This window comes from Cherax quadricarinatus, chromosome 5 (assembly GCF_038502225.1).
Source record: "Cherax quadricarinatus isolate ZL_2023a chromosome 5, ASM3850222v1, whole genome shotgun sequence".
NCBI lineage: Eukaryota > Metazoa > Arthropoda > Malacostraca > Decapoda > Parastacidae > Cherax > Cherax quadricarinatus.
Genome location: NC_091296.1, coordinates 5,757,897 through 5,781,304, shown reverse-complemented (window position 1 = coordinate 5,781,304; position 23,408 = coordinate 5,757,897). Strand labels below are relative to the sequence as shown.

The 23,408-nt window shown below is 42.2% G+C and overlaps 1 protein-coding gene across 5 annotated transcripts in view; it reads left to right on the top strand.

The window, feature by feature from the left end:
- The window catches only part of LOC128684942 (circadian locomoter output cycles protein kaput), a 136,833-nt gene that overhangs the window by 55,907 nt on the left and 57,518 nt on the right, over positions 1-23,408 (top strand). For 3 of the 5 annotated variants that reach the window (XM_070099497.1, XM_070099501.1, XM_070099511.1), the window contains exons 3-7: positions 4,018-4,062; positions 11,852-12,000; positions 13,367-13,458; positions 14,172-14,261; positions 16,400-16,523. In XM_070099497.1, the coding sequence (XP_069955598.1) occupies positions 4,018-4,062; positions 11,852-12,000; positions 13,367-13,458; positions 14,172-14,261; positions 16,400-16,523 (500 nt within the window). The remainder of the gene's footprint in view (positions 1-4,017; positions 4,063-11,851; positions 12,001-13,366; positions 13,459-14,171; positions 14,262-16,399; positions 16,524-23,408) is intronic. The other 2 variants (XM_070099505.1, XM_070099509.1) reach the window with 2 other exon arrangements.

Genomic DNA, 23,408 nt, shown 5'->3' with positions numbered 1-23,408 from the left:
CTGTCCTACTGGAGCCTGGTGTTCCACTACACAACACTGTCCTACTGGAGCCTGGTGTTCCACTACACAACACTGTCCTACTGGAGCCTGGGGTTCCACTACACAACACTCTTCCTGGAGCCTGGTGTTCCACTACACAACACTGTCTTCCTGGAGCCTGGTGTTCCACTACACAACACTGTCTTCCTGCAGCCTGGTGTTCCACTAAACACTGTCTTCCTGGAGCCTGGTGTTTCACTACACAACACTGTCCTACTGGAGCCTAGTGTTCCACTACACAAAACTGTCCTACTGGAGCCTGGTGTTCCACTACACAACACTGTCCTACTGGAGCCTGGTGTTCCACTACACAACACTGTTCTACTGGAGCCTGGTGTTCCACTAAACAACACTGTTCTACTGGAGCCTGGTGTTCCACTGCACAACATTGTCCTACTGGAGCCTGGTGTTCCACTACATAACACTGTCCTACTGGAGCCTGGTATTCCACTACACAACAATGTCCTACTGGAGCCTGGTGTTCCGCTACACAACACTGTCCTACTGGAGCCTGGTGTTCCACTACACAACACTGTCCTACTGGAGCCTGGTATTCCACTACACAACACTGTCTTACTGGAGCCTGGTGTTCCACTACACAACACTGTCCTACTGGAGCCTGGTGTTCCACTACACAACACTGTCCTACTGGAGCCTGGCATTCCACTACACAACACTGTCCTACTGGAGCCTGGTGTTCCACTACACAACACTGTCCTACTGGAGCCTGGTGTTCCACTACACAACACTGTCCTACTGGAGCCTGGTGTTCCACTACACAACACTGTCCTACTGGAGCCTAGTATTCCACTACACAACACTGTCCTACTGGAGCCTGGTGTTCCACTACACAACACTGTCCTACTGGAGCCTGGTGTTCCACTACACAACACTGCCCTACTGGAGCCTGGTGTTCCACTGCACAACACTGTCCTACTGGAGCCTGGTGTTCCACTACACAACACTGTCCTACTGGAGCCTGGTGTTCCACTACACAACACTGTCCTACTGGAGCCTGGTGTTCCACTACACAACACTGTCCTACTGGAGCCTGGTGTTCCATTACATAACACTGTCCTACTGGAGCCTGGTGTTCCACTACATAACACTGTCCTACTGGAGCCTGGTATTCCACTACACAACACTGTCCTACTGGAGCCTGGTGTTCCACTACACACTGTCCTACTGGAGCCTGGTGTTCCACTACACAACACTGTCCTACTGGAGCCTGGTGTTCCGCTACACAACACTGTCCTACTGGAGCCTGGTGTTCCACTACACAACACTGTCCTACTGGAGCCTGGTGTTCCACTACACAACACTGTCCTACTGGAGCCTGGTGTTCCGCTACACAAAACTGTCCTACTGGAGCCTGGTGTTCCACTACACAACACTGTCCTACTGGAGCCTGGTGTTCCACTACACAACACTGTCCTACTGGAGCCTGGTGTTCCACTACACAACACTGTCCTACTGGAGCCTGGTGTTCCACTACACAACACTGTCCTACTGGAGCCTGGTGTTCCACTACACAACACTGTCCTACTGGAGCCTGGTGTTCCGCTACACAACACTGTCCTACTGGAGCCTGGTGTTCCACTACACAACACTGTCCTACTGGAGCCTGGTGTTCCACTACACAACACTGTCCTACTGGAGCCTGGTGTTCCACTACACAACACTGTACTACTGGAGCCTGGTGCTCCACTACACAACACTGTCCTACTGGAGCCTGGTGTTCCGCTACACAACACTGTCTTACTGGAGCCTGGTGTTCCACTACACAACACTGTCCTACTGGAGCCTGGTGTTCCACTACACAACACTGTCCTACTGGAGCCTGGTGTTCCACTACACAACACTGTCCTACTGGAGCCTGGTGTTCCACTACACAACACTGTCCTACTGGAGCCTGGTGTTCCACTACACAACACTGTCCTACTGGAGCCTGGTGTTCCACTACACAACACTGTCCTACTGGAGCCTGGTGTTCCACTACACAACACTGTCCTACTGGAGCCTGGTGTTCCACTACACAACACTGTCCTACTGGAGCCTGGTGTTCCACTACACAACACTGTCCTACTGGAGCCTGGTGTTCCACTACACAACACTGTCCTACTGGAGCCTGGTGTTCCACTACACAACACTGTCCTACTGGAGCCTGGTGTTCCACTACACAACACTGTCCTACTGGAGCCTGGTGTTCCACTACACAACACTGTCCTACTGGAGCCTGGTGTTCCACTACACAACACTGTCCTACTGGAGCCTGGTGTTCCACTACACAACACTGTCCTACTGGAGCCTGGTGTTCCACTACACAACACTGTCCTACTGGAGCCTGGTGTTCCACTACACAACACTGTCCTACTGGAGCCTGGTGTTCCACTACACAACACTGTCCTACTGGAGCCTGGTGTTCCACTACACAACACTGTCCTGCTGGAGCCTGGTGTTCCACTACTCAACACTGTCCTACTGGAGCCTGGTGTTCCACTGCACAACACTGTCCTACTGGAGCCTGGTGTTCCACTACACAACACTGTCCTACTGGAGCCTGGTGTTCCACTACACAACACTGTCGTCCTTAAGATCACTCATCACTCAGCTTGTGGCTGCTACAGTAAGTCAGAGTCAGCAACTTTTAAGGAGAATTGATGGATAGTGCAAAGTAAGGATAGTTGAGGGATAGTGTGAAGTAAGGATAGTTGAGGGATAGCGCAAAGTATGGATAGTTGAGGGATAGTGTGAAGTAAGGATAGTTGAGGGATAGTGTAAAGTAAGTGTAGTTGAGGGATAGTGTAAAGTAAGTGTAGTTGAGGGATAGTGTAAAGTAAGTGTAGTTGAGGGATAGTGTAAAGTAAGTGTAGTTGAGGGATAGTGTAAAGTAAGGATAGTTGAGGGATAGTGCAAAGTATGGATAGTTGAGGGATAGTGCAAAGTATGGATAGTTGAGGGATAGTGTAAAGTAAGGATAGTTGAGGGATAGTGTAAAGTAAGGATAGTTGAGGGATAGTGTAAAGTAAGGATAGTTGAGGGATAGTGTAAAGTAAGGATAGTTGAGGGATAGTGTAAAGTAAGGATAGTTGAGGGATAGTGTAAAGTAAGGATAGTTGAGGGATAGTGTAAAGTAAGGATAGTTGAGGGATAGTGTAAAGTAAGGATAGTTGAGGGATAGTGTAAAGTAAGGATAGTTGAGGGATAGTGTAAAGTAAGGATAGTTGAGGGATAGTGTAAAGTAAGGATAGTTGAGGGATAGTGTAAAGTAAGGATAGTTGAGGGATAGTGTAAAGTAAGGATAGTTGAGGGATAGTGTGATGTAAAGATAGTTGAGGGATAGTGTGATGTAAGGATAGTTGAGGGATAGTGTGATGTAAGGATAGTTGAGGGATAGTGTGATGTAAGGATAGTTGAGGGATAGTGTGATGTAAGGATAGTTGAGGGATAGTGTGATGTAAGGATAGTTGAGGGATAGTGTGATGTAAGGATAGTTGAGGGATAGTGTGAAGTAAGGATAGTTGAGGGATAGTGTGATGTAAGGATAGTTGAGGGATAGTGTGATGTAGGGATAGTTGAGGGATAGTGTGATGTAGGGATAGTTGAGGGATAGTGTGATGTAAGGATAGTTGAGGGATAGTGTGATGTAAGGATAGTTGAGGGATAGTGTGATGTAAGGATAGTTGAGGGATAGTGTGATGTAAGGATAGTTGAGGGATAGTGTGATGTAAGGATAGTTGAGGGATAGTGTGATGTAAGGATAGTTGAGGGATAGTGTGATGTAAGGATAGTTGAGGGATAGTGTGATGTAAGGATAGTTGAGGGATAGTGTGATGTAAGGATAGTTGAGGGATAGTGTGATGTAAGGATAGTTGAGGGATAGTGTGATGTAAGGATAGTTGAGGGATAGTGTGATGTAAGGATAGTTGAGGAAGGGTAATTTTTTCGAGCGTACTAACGTATTGTGTTGTACCACAGGTGTGCGATAGAGGATGTCAGTGAGGAGAAGGATGACGTCAAGAGGTGAGTCCAAGACCTTATTACTGACGTCACCACGTCTTAACCACCTCTCACACCCACTTCCACCACCCACCCACCCACTTTACTACCCACCTTCACTACCCACTCACCATGCTACCTACCCACGTCACTCACACGGACGTCACACATGCATACACACACGCACATGTACGTCACTCGTGCACACAAGCACCCATGTATACATGTATTCATCTATATACTCATATTAAGTAAGTTTATTCAGGTATACACAAATACAGTTACATAGAATTATCATACATAGCAACATATGTGTAGAGAACCTGGGATAACCCAAAAAAGTCAGACAGAGTGACTTATTTCCATTGTGGTCCTTTTAATACCTTATTATTATATTATAAAGGTTATCATATATGTTATTATCATTCTATAATGAAGATAACATCTTATTATCATACTAAAGACTATCTACTACAAGAGGGTCATTAAGACTATTACACGAGGGTCATTAAGACTACAATACGAGGGTCATTACTAGGAATAAGGTAAAATTACACGTGTTAGCTAAAAAATAGAAAATCATTCTCCTCCCTTTCTGTAGCTACATTCATCAGACACCTTTTGGCAGTCTTCTTGAACTGGTTCATGCTATGACTGGCTTTGACATGTGCAGGCAGTCTGTTCCATTCCTTTATTGCTGTACAATAAAAGGTGTTTGAAGCCTGGCCACTGACTGTGGCTACTACAAAGTTGTGTTCTCTCCCCACAATGGAAATAAGTCAGTGTCTGACTTTTTTGGGTTATCCCAGGCACTTTACACATATACTGCTATATATGATAATCTATGTAAGTGTATTTATGTATACCTGAATAAACTTTGGTTCCCAGACTTGACAAAATTGGCACCAAGATATTCTGGACACTGAACAATTTTATTAACTTGATTAAGACAGAGTGTTGAAGCATTTCGTCTACACAGTAGACTTCTTCAGTCACATACAGAGACAACAAGTGTAGTAGTGAAATGAAGATGATGTAAACCGTCCGTTAACCTTGAAGATATAGCATTTGAGGTGGTCAGTCCCTCAGCCTGGAGAAGAATTCAGCTCCATGGTATTATATACTATATTCAATATACTCTCAGGTACATGCAAGTGTGAAAGTGGCATCCAGTAGGCCTACCAGGTACATGCAAGTGTGAAAGTGGCATCCAGTAGGCCTACCAGGTACATGCAAGTGTGAAAGTGGCATCCATTAGGCCTACCAGGTACATGCAAGTGTGAAAGTGGCATCCAGTAGGCCTACCAGGTACATGCAAGTGTGTAAGTGGCATCCAGTAGGCCTACCAGGTACATGCAAGTGTGAAAGTGGCATCCATTAGGCCTACCAGGTACATGCAAGTGTGAAAGTGGCATCCATTAGGCCTACCAGGTACATGCAAGTGTGTAAGTGGCATCCATTAGGCCTACCAGGTACATGCAAGTATGTAAGTGGCATCCAGTAGGCCTACCAGGTACATGCAAGTGTGAAAGTGACATCCAGTAGGCCTACCAGGTACATGCAAGTAAGTGGCATCGAGTAGGCCTACCAGGTACATGCAAGTGTGAAAGTGGCATCCAGTAGGCCTACCAGGTACATGCAAGTGTGAAAGTGGCATCCATTAGGCCTACCAGGTACATGCAAGTGTGAAAGTGGCATCCAGTAGGCCTACCAGGTACATGCAAGTGTGTAAGTGGCATCCAGTAGGCCTACCAGGTACATGCAAGTGTGAAAGTGGCATCCATTAGGCCTACCAGGTACATGCAAGTGTGTAAGTGGCATCCAGTAGGCCTACCAGGTACATGCAAGTGTGAAAGTGGCATCCAGTAGGCCTACCAGGTACATGCAAGTGTGAAAGTGGCATCCATTAGGCCTACCAGGTACATGCAAGTGTGTAAGTGGCATCCATTAGGCCTACCAGGTACATGCAAGTATGTAAGTGGCATCCAGTAGGCCTACCAGGTACATGCAAGTGTGAAAGTGACATCCAGTAGGCCTACCAGGTACATGCAAGTGTGAAAGTGGCATCCAGTAGGCCTACCAGGTACATGCAAGTGTGTAAGTGGCATCCATTAGGCCTACCAGGTACATGCAAGTGTGTAAGTGGCATCCAGTAGGCCTACCAGCTACATGCAAGTGTATAACTGGCATCCAGTAGGCCTACCAGGTACATGCAAGTGTGTAAGTGGCATCCATTAGGCTTACCAGGTACATGCAAGTGTGTAAGTGGCATCCAGTAGGCCTACCAGGTACATGCAAGTGTGTAAGTGGCATCCATTAGGCCTACCAGGTACATGCAAGTGTGTAAGTGGCATCCAGTAGGCCTACCAGCTACATGCAAGTGTATAACTGGCATCCAGTAGGCCTACCAGGTACATGCAAGTGTGTAAGTGGCATCCATTAGGCTTACCAGGTACATGCAAGTGTGTAAGTGGCATCCAGTAGGCCTACCAGGTACATGCAAGTGTGAAAGTGGCATCCAGTAGGCCTACCAGGTACATGCAAGTGTATAACTGGCATCCAGTAGGCCTACCAGGTACATGCAAGTGTGTAAGTGGCATCCATTAGGCCTACCAGGTACATGCAAGTGTGTAAGTGGCATCCAGTAGGCCTACCAGGTACATGCAAGTGTGAAAGTGGCATCCAGTAGGCCTACCAGGTACATGCAAGTGTGAAAGTGACATCCAGTAGGCCTACCAGGTACATGCAAGTGTGTAAGTGGCATCCAGTAGGCCTACCAGGTACATGCAAGTGTGTAAGTGGCATCCAGTAGGCCTACCAGGTACATGCAAGTGTGTAAGTGGCATCCAGTAGGCCTACAAGGTACATGCAAGTGTGTAAGTGGCATCCATTAGGCCTACCAGGTACATGCAAGTGTGTAAGTGGCATCCAGTAGGCCTACCAGGTACATGCAAGTGTGTAAGTGGCATCCAGTAGGCCTACCAAGTCTTTACCGGGTCACTAACGAAAGCTGTAATGTTGAGTGAGGATACAGTTACCACGGTATTGTGTACCATTTATGCGCAACCTCAGTTATTCCTGGGGTGAGGGATCAACGTCAGTTATACCTGGGGTGTGAGGGATCAACGTCAGTTATACCTGGGGTGTGAGGGATCAACGTCAGTTATACCTGGGGTGTGAGGGATCAACGTCAGTTATACCTGGGGTGTGAGGGATCAACGTCAGTTATACCTGGGGTGTGAGGGATCAACGTCAGTTATACCTGGGGTGTGAGGGATCAACGTCGGTTATACCTGGGGTGTGAGGGATCAACGTCGGTTATACCTGGGGTGTGAGGGATCAACGTCGGTTATACCTGGGGTGTGAGGGATCAACGTCGGTTATACCTGGGGTGTGAGGGATCAACGTCAGTTATACCTGGGGTGTGAGGGATCAACGTCAGTTATACCTGGGGTGTGAGGGATCAACGTCAGTTATACCTGGGGTGTGAGGGATCAACGTCAGTTATACCTGGGGTGTGAGGGATCATCGTCAGTTATACCTGGGGTGTGAGGGATCAACGTCAGTTATACCTGGGGTGTGAGGGATCAACGTCAGTTATACCTGGGGTGTGAGGGATCAACGTCAGTTATACCTGGGGTGTGAGGGATCAACGTCAGTTATACCTGGGGTGTGAGGGATCAACGTCAGTTATACCTGGGGTGTGAGGGATCAACGTCAGTTATACCTGGGGTGTGAGGGATCAACGTCAGTTATACCTGGGGTGTGAGGGATCAACGTCAGTTATACCTGGGGTGTGAGGGATCAACGTCAGTTATACCTGGGGTGTGAGGGATCAACGTCAGTTATACCTGGGGTGTGAGGGATCAACGTCAGTTATACCTGGAGTGTGAGGGATCAACGTCAGTTATACCTGGGGTGTGAGGGATCAACGTCAGTTATACCTGGGGTGTGAGGGATCAACGTCAGTTATACCTGGGGTGTGAGGGATCAACGTCAGTTATACCTGGGGTGTGAGGGATCAACGTCAGTTATACCTGGGGTGTGAGGGATCAACGTTAGTTATACCTTTGGTGTGAGGGATCAACGTCAGTTATACCTGGGGTGTGAGGGATCAACGTCAGTTATACCTGGGGTGTGAGGGATCAACGTCAGTTATACCTGGGGTGTGAGGGATCAACGTTAGTTATACCTTTGGTGTGAGGGATCAACGTCAGTTATACCTGGGGTGTGAGGGATCAACGTCAGTTATACCTGGGGTGTGAGGGATCAACGTCAGTTATACCTGGGGTGTGAGGGATCAACGTCAGTTATACCTGGGGTGTGAGGGATCAACGTCAGTTATACCTGGGGTGTGAGGGATCAACGTCAGTTATACCTGGGGTGTGAGGGATCAACGTCAGTTATACCTGGGGTGTGAGGGATCAACGTCAGTTATACCTGGGGTGTGAGGGATCAACGTCAGTTATACCTGGGGTGTGAGGGATCAACGTCAGTTATACCTGGGGTATAACTGACGCTGACAAAAACATCTGACTGGTATTTTATCTCTGAGGACAAAACATTGAGTGACGTCACGTCTTGTTGTTTCTTCTTCATGTATATGATTGTGTAATATGTACTCACCTACTTGTGGTTACAGGGGTCGGGTCACAGCTCCTGGCCCCACCTCTTCACTGGTCGCTACTAGTTGACTTCCTGCTCCATAAGCTTTATGATACCTCTGCTTAAAGCTATGTATGGATCCTGCCTCCACTACATCGCTTCCCAAACTATTCCACTTACTGACTACTCTGTGGCTGAAGAAATACTTCCTAACATCCCTGTGATTCATCTGCATCTTCAACTTCCAACTCTGTCCCCTTGTTACTGTGTCCAGTCTCTGGAACATCCTGTCTCTGTCCACCTTGTCAATTCCTCTCAGTATTTTGTGTGTCGTTATCATGTCCCCCCTATCTCTCCTGTCCTCCAGTGTCGTCATGTTGATTTCCCTTAACCTCTTCTCGTAGGACATACCTCTTAGCTCTGGGACTAGTCTTGTTGCAAACCTTTGCACTTTCTCTAGTTTCTTTACGTGCTTGGCTAGGTGTGGGTTCCAAACTGGTGCCGCATACTCCAATATGGGCCTAACGTACACGGTGTACAGGGTCCTGAACGATTCCTTATTAAGATGTCGGAATGCTGTTCTGAGGTTTGCTAGGCGCCCATATGCTGCAGCAGTTATTTGGTTGATGTGCGCTTCAGGAGATGTGCCTGGTGTTATACTCACCCCAAGATCTTTTTCCTTGAGTGAGGTTTGTAGTCTCTGGCCCCCTAGACTGTACTCCATCTGCAGTCTTCTTTGTCCTTATGCAATCTGCATGACTTTGCACTTGCTTGGGTTGAACTCCAGCAGCCAGTTTCTGGACCAGGCCAGCAGCCTGTCCAGACCCCTTTGTAGTTCTGCCTGGTCCTCGTCCGATTGAATTCTTCTCATCAACTTCACATCATCAGCAAACAGGGACACTTCAGAGTCTACTCCTTCCGTCATGTCGTTCACAAATACTGTACCAGAAACAGCACCGGTCCCAGGATTGGCCCCTGTGGAACCCCACTCGTCACAGGCGCCCACTCTGACACCTCAGCACGTACCATGACTCGCTGTCTGTCTGTCTCGGTATACCTCATCCAGGATACTTCCAGTCCTCACCAAATACCTTTCCTGTCTTAGGGAACCTTCAGTATTTTCTCCTGCTGCTCTTCGATCTATGGTAAAACACTGGTGACCTCCATAACCATGTTAAGAGACCTTCCTGTCCACAAGAAGACACTTTTTTTTATATATATATACAAAGGTCTGTACCACACTAGCCACTGACCTACTCCGACAATGTCAATCAATACTTTAATCTTTCCCTTTCTGCTGGGGATTTTATCAACCTGATTGAACACTACCTTGAATTGCTTCTCTTCCTTTAACAATCTCTACAAACATGTGGGATGGGTACGAGTTCCTTCACCAGCTCGGTTGCTAGCGCACTCAACTCTATGGTTTGATCCCCGGTACAGGTGGAAACATTAGGACATGTTTCCTTAAGACACCTGCTGTCCATGTTCACCTAGCAGTAAAATAGGTACCTGGGTGTTGGTTGACTGGTGTGGGTCACGTTCTAGGACAAAATTGACCTAATTTGCCCGAAATGCTCTGCATAACAAGAGCCTTACTATACAGTATGTCATTGATGTCAGCAATTGTCTGTATACCTTGTAAATGTTTGTAGGAATTATTATTGTTAACTTATACACAAAGCTCCTAGAAACTGAATATTAATTCAACATTATCCATACCCAGTTATATCACATGGATATGAGGGTTCTCATAATCCTTCCCAAACGTTACCTTAAGAACCTACAGAGTACATACGAACATTAGAATGAAGGAACACTGCAGTAGGCCTGTTGACCCATGTTAGGCAGGTCCACTCCAACCCAACCCAACCACACTCACTCATGTACCCTTCCAGCTTATGTTTAAAATTACCTGAAGTTCTGGCTGCATTGACTCTACCTGGGAGTTTGTTCTATAACTCTTGCCAAACCAGTACTTTTCTATATCCTTTTGAAACCCAGGTTCATCCAACATTAATTCTGCGAGTCCTGTCTTAGCTTGATGCTTTTTGCCCGTTATTTGTATCCCCTTTATTTACTTCTGTTTTCTGTTTGAAGAGCTATATGATGTTTTCCATATGTACACTTCAGTCATATCCTCCCTAATTCTATTTCCTTCTAGAAAGTACAACCTTAATGTCTTCTCTCTATCATCCTGTCGGTATTATATACAATTCTTGTACTACTACTACTACTACCACCTCTTCCTGCCTATATATAGCCGTCCTGCTCCACCTCTGTTAGTGTGACTTTGTCAATGGTCCAAGTTGGACCGAAACGTCGTCGTAAGCTTCTGTCTTTTATGTGCGGGTTATTTGTGTATTGTTCCAGTCACGGTATTGTGCCTTTTTGTTAGTTATTTATTTATTTATCATAAGAAGCGTTTCCCATAAATGGGATTAGCTTTGTGGTGTAACTTTTATGCAAAGAATTCAAGTAGAAATTGGAATATAGTGTAGATCACAAAATATATTACCAAGAGAGCAGAGGAGGGGTTGTTGAGGTGGGTTGGATATTCAGAGAGGATGAAGCAGAATTTGATGACCAAGAAGGTGTGTAGCCACAGTGAAAAGAATTACATGTAAGAATTACACGTGAAGCCATTATAACTACTTGTCCCACCTATTATGATCTAATTCACTCACACAGACCTGCTGGAATCTCAAGCTATACCACTTAAAACTTCTTTTCCTCTCTTCAACCTTTCCTGGGATGACTCATGGTTCTTTTTTCACTATAGATGTATACACCCTCTTAATTATGTGATATTATTAATGGTTTGTCAATACTAACACCCTGCTCTACATAAATATTTGACAGAATACACTGTGCAAAAAAGGGGGTTTACAAGAGAATTCTAGTTACTATGTTACCATTAATATTTAAGTAATATGCTCAATAATAACCCACATGGAGACAGAAACTCAAAAGATTGTATGATCTGTATATTTTGACTCTCCTCTGGGATCCTCTTCAGTATCTGCTGAAGAAGATCCCAGAAGAGGGTCGAAATATACAGATCAATCAGTCTTCTGAGTTTCTCTCTCCACGTGGGTTATTACTGAGTACTGATAAGTGTTCATTGCACTTCATGTATATCTCTTGTAAACAGCTAATGTGTATTTATGTATGAGGTATGTAAGTCATGTGTCTTCCTGGTGCACAGGAAGTCTCGTAACCTCTCAGAGAAGAAGAGGAGGGACCAGTTCAACTTGCTGATCAACGAGCTCTCCAGCATGGTCGCTTCCAATACCCGCAAGATGGACAAGTCCACTGTTCTTAAGGCCACTATTGCCTTCCTCAAGAACCAGAAAGGTCAGTTTTCTCCACTGGCTTGATTCAGGAGAGGAGGGAAAGGTTGCAACCTTGTTTAGGTCACTCCTTTGTGAAGAGGAGGAGGTTCCTTTCTTTAGGTCACTCCTGTGTGAAGAGGAGGAGGGTCCTGTCTAGTTTAGGTCACTCCTGTGTGAGGAGGAGGAGGGTCCTGTATAGTTTAGGTCACTCCTGTGTGAGGAGGAGGATCCTGTATAGTTTAGGTCACTCCTGTTTGAGGAGGAGGATGATCCTGTCTAGTTAAGGTCACTCCTGTGTGAGGAGGAGGATCCTGTCTAGTTTAGGTCACTCCTGTGTGAGGAGGAGGAGGGTCCTGTCTAGTTTAGGTCACTCCTGCATGAGGAGGAGGGTCCTGTCATTAGGTCACTCTTGTGTGAGGAAGAGGATGCTGTCTTTAGGTCACTCCTATGTGAGGAGGACGAGGGTCCTGTCTTAGGTCACTTTTGTGTGAGGAGGAGGAGGAGGATGAGGATGAGGATGAGGATGCTGTCTTTAGGTCACTCCTGTGTGAGAAGGAGGAGAAGGGGTCCTGTCTTCAGTTTGCCTCTTCAGAAAAAATCACAGCTCTTATATAAATAAGTTCTATGATAATATCAGTACCTTTATTAAGTCAATGTGTTTATAAAGGCAAGTGCATATTCAGAAGTCATTATCATTATGAAGCCATGTCCTATTAAATTTTATAGTTTAACGCCCTTGGTGTCAGTGAGGTGCAAAGTAAAAGGTGTGTGTGTGGCCTGTGGTTATATTGTTCTTAGTGAGTCACTCACTGCTGCCATCATACCCCTTTCATTGTTCAGTACTAGGTCTTGTCCAACCATACTCACTCCACTCACTGATTGCATCATTAATCATCATCCATCATCAAACATCATCGGAAATATAAACACACATGCAGTATAATGTGATCCTTTATTGACAACGTTTCGCCCACACAGTGGGCTTTTTCAAGTCACAAACAGATCTACCTGGACTTGAAAAAGCCCACTGTGTGGGCAAAACGTTGTCAACAAAGGATCACATTATACTGCATGTGTGTTTATATTTCCACTGTGTCGGTATTTTATACCATTTATTTCCATCAGACATCATCAGTGTTTTCTCAGGGACAAGCCTTGCCTGACATTAGAGTAAGACACCTGCACAACACTTTAATGTCTTTATTGATGAAACATTTCGCCTGACAGAAAAAGTAGCGGAGACGTAGACAAGAAGTGATTACTCCCTCACCTTTGAGGAGTAAGTTTGACGTGGTCAGTCCCTCAGCCTTGGTGTGTGTCTTCACCTCCTCAATTTCGAAACTGTTATAATTGTTTTTTTGTAATTGTATTTATTGTGTCTGCTTCAGAGATCTCCGTGAGGTGTCAGAACCAAGAGGTGAGGGAAGACTGGAAACCTTCCTTCCTCACTAACGAGGAGTTTACTCACCTCATGCTTGAGGTATGTACCTTCTTCACTCTCTACCCTCTCCTATAATGTTTACTTTTAACAGCTACATCTCTTCCTTCTCAACTCCACCTTTGGTATATTTCCCTCTCTCTGAAGAGCATATATAGTATGCTGAGAGGTGTAACTCTTAATGTATATACTGAAGTGTATAGTATTTCCTTTTGTACATATACTGAAAGTTTACTATAATTCCTTATTTAGGTATGAAACTAGCCTTTATGTTAGTGTACATGTGAAATGCAACCTTAATGACACTCATGCAGTTGACAGACCTTAAATCTAACAAAGCAACTTCTTTTGTCTCCTGTACTCCCATCTGTACCCTCCCTCTCCTGCCTCCCTTAATATCTTCTCTTCCATCTCTCTTACTATCTCCTCTCCCATCTCCTGGACCCTCTCTTCAGCTGTGTTTTGCACCATCTCTGTGCACTTTTCTGCATCTACAGTTTTCTGTACTCTCTCCTCTACAGAAATGCAACAGTGGATATCTGCAGTTCTCACAATAAAAACAAATGTAGCAGAAGCATTGTATTATTAGTTAAATGAAAGTAAAATAAGGTATTTCAGAAATTGCATTTAGTTATTTTGCACTCTTCTGAATAAAAATGGGATACCATTTTCTCTTAATCAGGGTTATAAAAATGTAAGTACTACATTGTATTTTCTCTCTTTTTTTTTCTTTTTTTTTTTCTTTTTACCTTCAGGCATTGGATGGCTTCATTATTACTGTGTCTTGTTCTGGACGGGTTCTCTATACCTCCGACTCAGTCACTCCTATCTTGGGACATTTACCAGTAAGTTTTCCTCTCTCACGTTTCATAATTTTCTTTTCACCATCTTTTAGGTATCCATTTTTTTAAATCTGTAAGTCCATATTTCCTTTTAGTTTTACTCTTAAGCTGTCAATGGTCTTCAAATAATAAACTGACCAATTATAAACTGGCCAATAACTAAATGTAAAACTATAACAAATTGTTGGAAAATAAATAATACATCAATTACACTTGTTTTCTTTGCTATTTATTCTCAGAATCTTGTCCTTGTGACTCAGGTTATGTAGTGTACTTTCAGCTGTCTCTCATCTGGTATGTCTTTCTTCATCAAGATAGTTTGTGCGACAGTCTCTAGTACAGTATATCTATATGTTCTTTATTTTATGGGAATTTCTTACTGTGTGTTACATATCATCTTGGTTGTCTTGGGTGCTTTTCTGAGTGTAGACAGTGAGAAATGTATCTCTTAGTGTCCAGGCACTGAGAAGTGTATCTCAAGTGGGTAGACACTGAGAAATGTATCCCTCAGTGTGTTGACAGTGGTAGTTTAATTCCAATCTAGGAAATTAAATCACACTGCTTGCCTTTAAGTTGCTAGTTGGCCTGTGACCTTAAAAAGAGCAAGAAAACCATTGTGTTGTTTTTTATGAGGCACTGACCTTATGTTCATTGTGTAGGGCAAGGAATGGTGGAAAAAATATAGTTTGAAGGGCCTTTTGAGTTGTAGTGTCAATGCACTTCTGGCAAGACAGGTATTGAATGAATGATGGTGAATGTGTATCCTTGTTTAGATCACCCTGTCTTGGTTGGGAAAGGATAACGTAGAGCAGAAACGTACATATTGGTTATTTACCTCTTTATTCTCTTTCCTGGCCTCTGTCATTGGCATTGTCTGTATTTTTTAGTACGTATATTATTATAATGTTGAAGTTCTCTGTTAAAGTTTTCTGTTGAAGTTTTCTATTAAAATTCTCTGTGTTGTCTTTTACATCTTCAGGTTCTTTTACATTGGCACTCCAAAAGTTCATTGTTTAGGCAAGTGGTGCTGTGGTCTAAGATGGCACTTTTGAGGCTGAAACTTTGTCATACAGTTTCAGTATATGGTTTGTATTACTCATACATTGTTGGGAATCACACATTTACTGGATATTGAGAAGTGAATATAATTCTGTGGAATAGAATCAAAGAGTAACTCCAGTCCTATGTGTTCAGGTATGTCATTTATACTTTAGCTAGGGGTTCAACATCTATTGTTTTGTTAGGTTAGGTTAGGTAAGGTTCGTCAGGAAACAGGACAAATGTTTCCTGACGTGGGTCTTAGTCAGATGATGACCCGCCTTTGGAGTGATACAAGTTACTGTTCACTGGGATTGGTATGTATCTTGGGGTGTTGTCAGTTCTTCTTTGAAGGACATTAAACCAGTCATTTGGGACCGGGGCTTCTCTTATCACAGGTTCCTTAAGGTGGAGGTGGTGTTTAGCAGGTTGCAGATGGGCATCCCCCCATATCCACACTCATTTGGTATCCTGTACAATAGGTATATGGTGTTAATGACCTAGTAGTTGAAGCACCTTAAGCAACAAAGAAGTTGATATGCTGTCTGCTAAATAAATGAGACGTGTGTAATTCACCTTGATTATCTTTCAACTAGTGTTTGTTGTAGTTATAGAAAAATCTTACCTTTGATGACTGCCTTGTTTCTACCCTCATCAAATATCTGACGGACCAGTGGATGAGAAGCAGGGAGTGATATTCTCTCCAAGGACTGAGAAGAGAATGTGGTAGAGGAGTAAGGGGAGAATATGGTACCTTTGCTAGAAAGAAATTTGGAAGGGTTTAGTTAAGTAAACCATTATAACAGTTGCAGTACTCTACTCTGGCAGAAAAATTCAGAAATTTTCTAAACATTCATCTCCAAAGTGTCTTAAGAGTGCATTATAAGGTACAATAAGTCATTCATATAATGACAAACTGTATCAATATATTTCTCTTTGTCCTCCACAACTGACATTACCGATTACCTGTTTTTTCCTATTGGTCCGTTATATGGAGGGTGTGTTATTTCTGACTGGAAATTATATGCATGGTAGTATTTTGGTGCCTAATGTATGTGTCTCTCAGTCTTTGTTGAATCTTGATGAACTTGTCTGTTCTTCAGAGTGACCTGTCTGGGACACCTCTATATGACCTTATGTTAGAGGAAGAGAGAGAGGATATGAATCACTTTCTTTCTAATCCAGCGATGGCGCCCAACCCCAACACCTGGTTTGACGATACCAAAGGTATGTGTATCACTTATTATTATTATTTTTATAATCACAGGGAAGCAAAAAGCTCATAATGGTTACACAGTGCCTGGGAAATGAGTGGTATTCATATTTGATTCAGGGAAAGGAAGAAGTCTTCAGTAACATCAAGGCACCCCCATCCTCATTACCTTACTTGGAGGGGAATCTCAGGGGTAAATGCCCCCATGGCCCAGTCCATGTGCAGGCCCTTGAAGGGTTTTACTGCTTGTTTTAGGCTGTGAAACCAATAAAGGTTATTTATGTCATATGACTACAACACCTAGGTAGTAGGTTGGTAGACAGCATCCGCCCAGGGAGGTACAATCGTCCTGCCAAGTGAGTGTAAAACGAAAGCCTGTAATTGTTTTACATGATGCTAGGATTGCTGGTGTCTTTTGTCTGTCTCGTAAATATGCAAGATTTTCAGGCAAGTCTTGCTACTTCTACTTACACTTAGGTCACACAACACATACATGTAAAGACATTTATATACACACCCTCTGGGTTTTCTTCTATTTTCTTTCTAGTTCTTGTTCTTGTTTATTTCCTCTTATCTCCATGGGGAAGTGGAACAGAATTCTTCCTCCATAAGCCATGCGTGTTGTAAGAGGCAACTAAAATGCTGGGAGCAAGGGGCTAGTAACCCCTTCTCCTGTTTAAATTACTAAATTTAAAAAGAGAATACTTTTGTTTTTCTTTTTGGGCCACCCTGCCTCGGTGGGATATGGCCGGTGTGTTGAAAGAAAGAAGAAACATGCAAGATTTCAGGTACGTCTTGCTACTTCTACTTACACTTGGGTCACACTACACATACATGTACAAGCGTATATATACACACCCCTCTGGGTTTTCTTTTATTTTCTTACTAGTTCTTGTTCTTATTTAATTCCTCTTATCTCCATGGGGAAGTGGAACAGAATTCTTCCTCAGTAAGCCATGCATATTGTAAGAGGCGACTAAAATGCCGGGAGCAAGGGGCTAGTAGCCTCTTCTCCTGTATAAATTACTAAATTTAAAAAGAGAAACTTTTGTTTTTCTTTTTGGGCCACCCTGCCTTGGTGGGATATGGCAGGTTTGTTGAAAAAAAAAAACTATTTATTTGGGGAGCTTTGGAGGGATGATGAATTTTTGGGGGCTTCAGCCCCCCTACCCTTTTCCTTGGCATTACCATTGCAGATTAGCAACATTGAAGCGTTTCCTCGTTTAAAATGCAGTGATACTTCGGGATACTAACAGCTCAAAACTCGAACAGTTTTTTTTTTTTTTTCCCTCAACAAGTTGGCCGTCTCCCACCGAGGCAGGGTGACCCAAAAATGAAAGAAAATCCCCAAAAAGAAAATACTTTCATCATCATTCAACACTTTCACCACACTCACACATTATCACTGTTTTTGCAGAGGTGCTCAGAATACAGCAGTTTAGAAGCATACACATATAAAGATACACAACATATCCCTCCAAACTGCCAATATCCCAAACCCCTCCTTTAAAGCGCAGGCATTGTACTTCCCATTTCCAGGACTCAAGTCCGACTATATGAAAATAACCGGTTTCCCTGAATCCCTTCACTAAATATTACCCTGCTCACACTCCAACAGATCGTCAGGTCCCAAGTACCATTCGTCTCCATTCACTCCTATCTAACACGCTCACGCACGCTTGCTGGAAGTCCAAGCCCCTCGCCCACAAAACCTTCTTTACCCCCTCTCTCCAACCCTTTTGAGGACGACCCCTACCCCGCCTTCCTTCCCCTATAGATTTATATGCTTTCCATGTCATTCTACTTTGATCCATTCTCTCTAAATGACCAAACCACCTCAACAACCCCTCTTCTGCCCTCTGACTAATACTTTTATTAACTCCACACCTTTTCCTAATTTCCACACTCTGAATTTTCTGCATAATATTTACACCACACATTGCCCTTAGACAGGACATCTCCACTGCCTCCAACCACCTCCTCGCTGCTGCATTTACCACCCAAGCTTCACACCCATGTAAGTGTTGGTACTACTATACTTTCATACATTCCCTTCTTTGCCTCCATAGATAACATTTTTTGACTCCACATATACCTCAACACACCACTCACCTTTTTTCCCTCAATTCTATGATTAACCTCATCCTTCATAAATCCATCCGCCGACACGTCAACTCCCAAGTATCTGGAAACATTCACTTCTTCCATACTCCTCCCCAATTTGATATCCAATTTTTCTTTATCTAAATCATTTGATACCCTCATCACCTTACTCTTTTCTATGTTCACTTAAAAAAAAAAAAAAGAGTAAGGTGATGAGGGTATCAAATGATTTAGATAAAGAAAAATTGGATAGAAGTGAATGTTTTCAGATACAGTGGACCCCCGGTTAACGATATTTTTTCACTCCAGAAGTATGTTCAGGTGCCAGTACTGACCGAATTTGTTCCCATAAGAAATATTGTGAAGTAGATTAGTCCATTTCAGACCCCCAAACATACACGTACAAACGCACTTACATAAATACACTTACATAATTGGTCACATTCGGAGGTAATCGTTATGCGGTGGTCCACTGTACTTGGGAGTTGACGTGTCGGCGGATGGATTTATGAAGGATGAGGTTAATCATAGAATTGATGAGGGGAAAAAAGGTGAGCGGTGCGTTGAGGTATATGTGGAGTCAAAAAAACGTTATCTATGGAGGCAAAGAATGAATGTATGAAAGTATAGTAGCACCAACACTCTTATATGGGTGTGAAGCTTGGGTGGTAAATGCAGTTATGGAAGCGTATTTATGCAAGTGCTTTTGTAAGTGTTGTTTTGGGGGTCTGAAACAGATTAATTAAATTTACATTATTCTTTATGGGAACAAATTCGTTCTGTATCGGCAGTCGAACAGTCTTGTGGAACAAGTTAAGTTCGAATCCCAAGGTACCACTGTATCTTTATGTACATGGTTTTTTCTTCATTGTTGTTGATGGTGCTCCATCAGGATATGATATTAGTTCAAAATCAAAATAAAATCAAAGTTTATATTTCTTTGTGTAATATGCGGAGTGTAGTTTACATGCAGTAAGTATTGTTAAGAACAAAAAAAGCCACTAACATGCATGAGCATTTCTGGCAGGCTAATACTAATGCTTACATAACTACTTAAAACTAGACATAGGTTATGAAGTGGCAAATTTTAATTATGTACAGTGGAACCTCAAATATCGAACTTTCTTCGGTCCAGAAGGCTGTTTGAGTGCCTTTACCGAATGAATTTATTCCCATCAGGAATAATGTAAATTAGATTAGTCCATTTCAGACCCTCAAACATACACTTATAAAAGCACTTACAAAAATACACTTACATAATTGGTCGTGTTGGGAGCAGTTCGATTTTTGAGGTTCCACTGTATTATTACAAAAAATTAGACAGCAAAAATATTATAATAAGAAAATTTATAGTAGACTGGGAACAAAAAGTATTACAATTAAGTATACTTTAAGCTGATTTAGTGGTCTTAAGCTAATTTGGATTTCTTGAGTAGTTTCAAACTGGTTCTATGATTTCAGGCTATGGAAGGATTATAAGAGATGGTTAAGTAACGGAAGTATTTGGAAGAGTTGGTTGTGTGTGGTATAGCAATGTTGATGTAGTTAAGTCTGGGAGATGACGTGATTTTTAATTATAGCCTTAAATTGATTAGCAGACAGGGGACCTTTTCCTGGTTCGGGCAATGAAGTCCAGATCTTGGGGCCCTTTATATGCATTGCATTTTTTCTTAGGGTGAGGCAGACATGAGGGATGCCGAAGAGTTTTGTGCCTTGTGTTATGCCTGTGTGTTCTGTTGTAGCTATTAAAGAGAAGTTTGAGAGGAGGGTTTATATTGGAATTTAAAGTTCTATATTTATAATAGTCACAGTAATATGAGTGTATATTTTGTATATTAGAGAAACTTTCGTTTTTCTTTTTGGGCCACCCTGCCTTGGTGGGATACAGCCGGCTTGTTGAAAAAAAAAAAAATTGTACATTAACCCTTTCAGGGTTGATGCCATACTAGTACGGTTTGCACACCAGGGTTGGTGCCATACTGGTACGCATAAATTCTAGTGCCTTCAAATCTAGTGAGAGAAAGCTGGTAGGCCTACATATGAAAGAATAGGTCTATGTGGTCAGTGTGCACAGTATAAAAAATCCTGCAGCACACAGTGCATAATGAGAAAAAAAGAACTCCGTGTTTTTGCTTTAAAACGGAGACTTTACAGTGTATTTGTGTATGCTATTTATGGTTGTATTCTAGTTTTCCTGGTCTCATTTTATAGAATGGAAGACATATTATGGAAATTGAGATGATTTTGATTGGTTTCACAATGAAAAGTACCTTGAAATTGAGCTCAAAGAAGCAGAAATGTTCGATTTTTGCCAAAGTTCGAAAGTAAACAAATCGTGCCACGCGTCCAATACACGTCAACTGGTAAATCTAATATTCTTTCACAAGTGCGCTGATATTATTTATACCATTTCTACACTAATGCAGTAGTCTGCATAACAGTAAATCTTCTATTTTTTTGTGAGAATAAAAATTCAAAGTGGAAAGCAAAAGAAATGTAAGAGGGGGCTGGTAATGTAACTAATGAACAGAAAAAATGTTATTTTAGTGCCAGGAATGTCTTGTTTATTCTGGACCTTATTTGGAAATTGGCATCTTTGGAACAACAAAGCAACACCCACACCCAGTCCCTAGACACCATCAACACTCTAAAAGACCAAGTCACCCTACTTACTACCAACATTACAGAGGAAAGATCTAGAGTGGACCAACAACTTGCCAATGTCATAACCAACTTCCAAGACCATAATGACCAACAGCAGCTATCTGACGCTGTTGTAGTTAACAGCAAACATCTCCCACCCACAGTCACCCAAGAGACCTGCATGGAGACCACCCTTCAGCTTATCAAGGACCACCTTCGCCTTAACATATGTAGTGATGACCTAAAGGATTGCAAACTGATGGGCTACCAAGCAGGTAAAAAAACAATGCTGTTAAAATTCCAAACTAGCCTACAAAGAAACAACCTACTAAAAACATCTATTTCTATGAAAACTGATGTTTACGTCAATGAGTGCCTTACCAAAACAAGACAAAACCTTTATCGGCTAAGAAAATTACTCTATGCCCAAAAAATTCACCAGTGCTTTGTGAGGGATGGAAAAATCGCAGTTAGGAAACAGCCCACTGGGAAGAGATACTTCATCTCTACAGAACATGACCTTAAAACATTCCTAAGTGAGGCTGGACTAACAGAATCAGAGTAAAGTGCAGATAATACCCACAGTCCACAGTTAGTGTTATATTGTCATAAATTTGTGCCCCCCTAAAATTCTAATACCCCAACTACTTTTGATTGTCATTGTTGTATTCAACGACCATTCTACCTCATAGTCTTAATTTGTTTAATATCTACAGAATCTATCTCCTTTTTTTACAACTTACTGCATCACTGTTCCATCTTATTTTATTATAAACTAGCCATAACTTGTCCTCAATAATTTTACCTCACTTTAAGAAATACTCAATTGCCCAATTTTATTCTAAAATCCTTATTATTGCCCAATTTTGCTTTAAACTATATTGATCAAACTTATTGTAAACTTCTTTTATTGACCATTTTATTCTATACTTTTTTAAACTAGTATTTTCAACTACAACTTTTATATTATCCTGTCTACCATCTTACTAGCATATTATAACCAAGTCATTGCCATTTTTATTTTTATAATTTTTTTTTATTATTATTCTTTTGCTACCTTAACTTGTGTATTTTATCCTGTCAATTTAAATCTAGTTATACTCTAATTCTTGTAAACAACTTATATAAGACCTTAGTGCAATTACAATTGAGAGTCTTGTGCCTTTTTTATATTATTAGATTAAACTCAGTTGTACTATAGTCAATACCAAATTCATTATATTAGACCATAGTGCAATTACTAGTGAGAGACTGGTGCTATTTTTAATTTGTATTTTTATATTATTAGATTAAATCTAGTTGTACTATAGCTCATTCTAGCTCAAAACATAGACTCCACAAAAGTCATTATATTAGACCTTAGTGCAATTACAAGTGAGAGTCTTGTTCTATTTTAAATTTGTATTTTTATATTACTAGTTTATACCTAGTTGTACTTTAGTTCATTCCAGCACAACACATAGACAACATCAACTTCATTATGTGTAGTAGTGACTATACTCTATATGACCAAAATACTCTAGCTATATACTTATCCAAACTTACCACCACTACAGATATCAGTACTAGAACTCAACACATAACTCAGGATATAAATAACCATAATTTAAACCTAGAAGATGATTGATCACGTTGACCCTGATCTAAACCTCCATAATCTGACACCCAATCAAAACCTATTGGAAAGTAACTGCCTTTATTACACAGCATCACAAGCCAGCACTATCCTAAACAATGCTAAAAGTCTATCAGTACTGAACTACAACATCAGGTCCCTAAGCAAACACTATGATGACCTCCTGGCACTCCTTGAATCACTAAAGACACCCTTCTCCTGCATTATTCCTACTGAGACCTGGCTTAAGCAGGACACAATAGATATCTACCCTCTACCAGGATACACAGCAATTCACAACTGCAGACCAAACCAAGTTGGGGGTGGTATTGCAATCTATTACTCTAACCAATTATCTTGTATTAGCACCACTTGCTTTAGTAATGAATATGGGGAATACATTTTTGCTAATTTTACCGTAAAAAACTTAAGACACCTATAACAATCTGTGCCATTTACCGGATACCTCACACAAACATCCCAAATTTCAGTGAGAAATTAAAGTCACTAATAACAAACAGACAAATGAATAAGCACC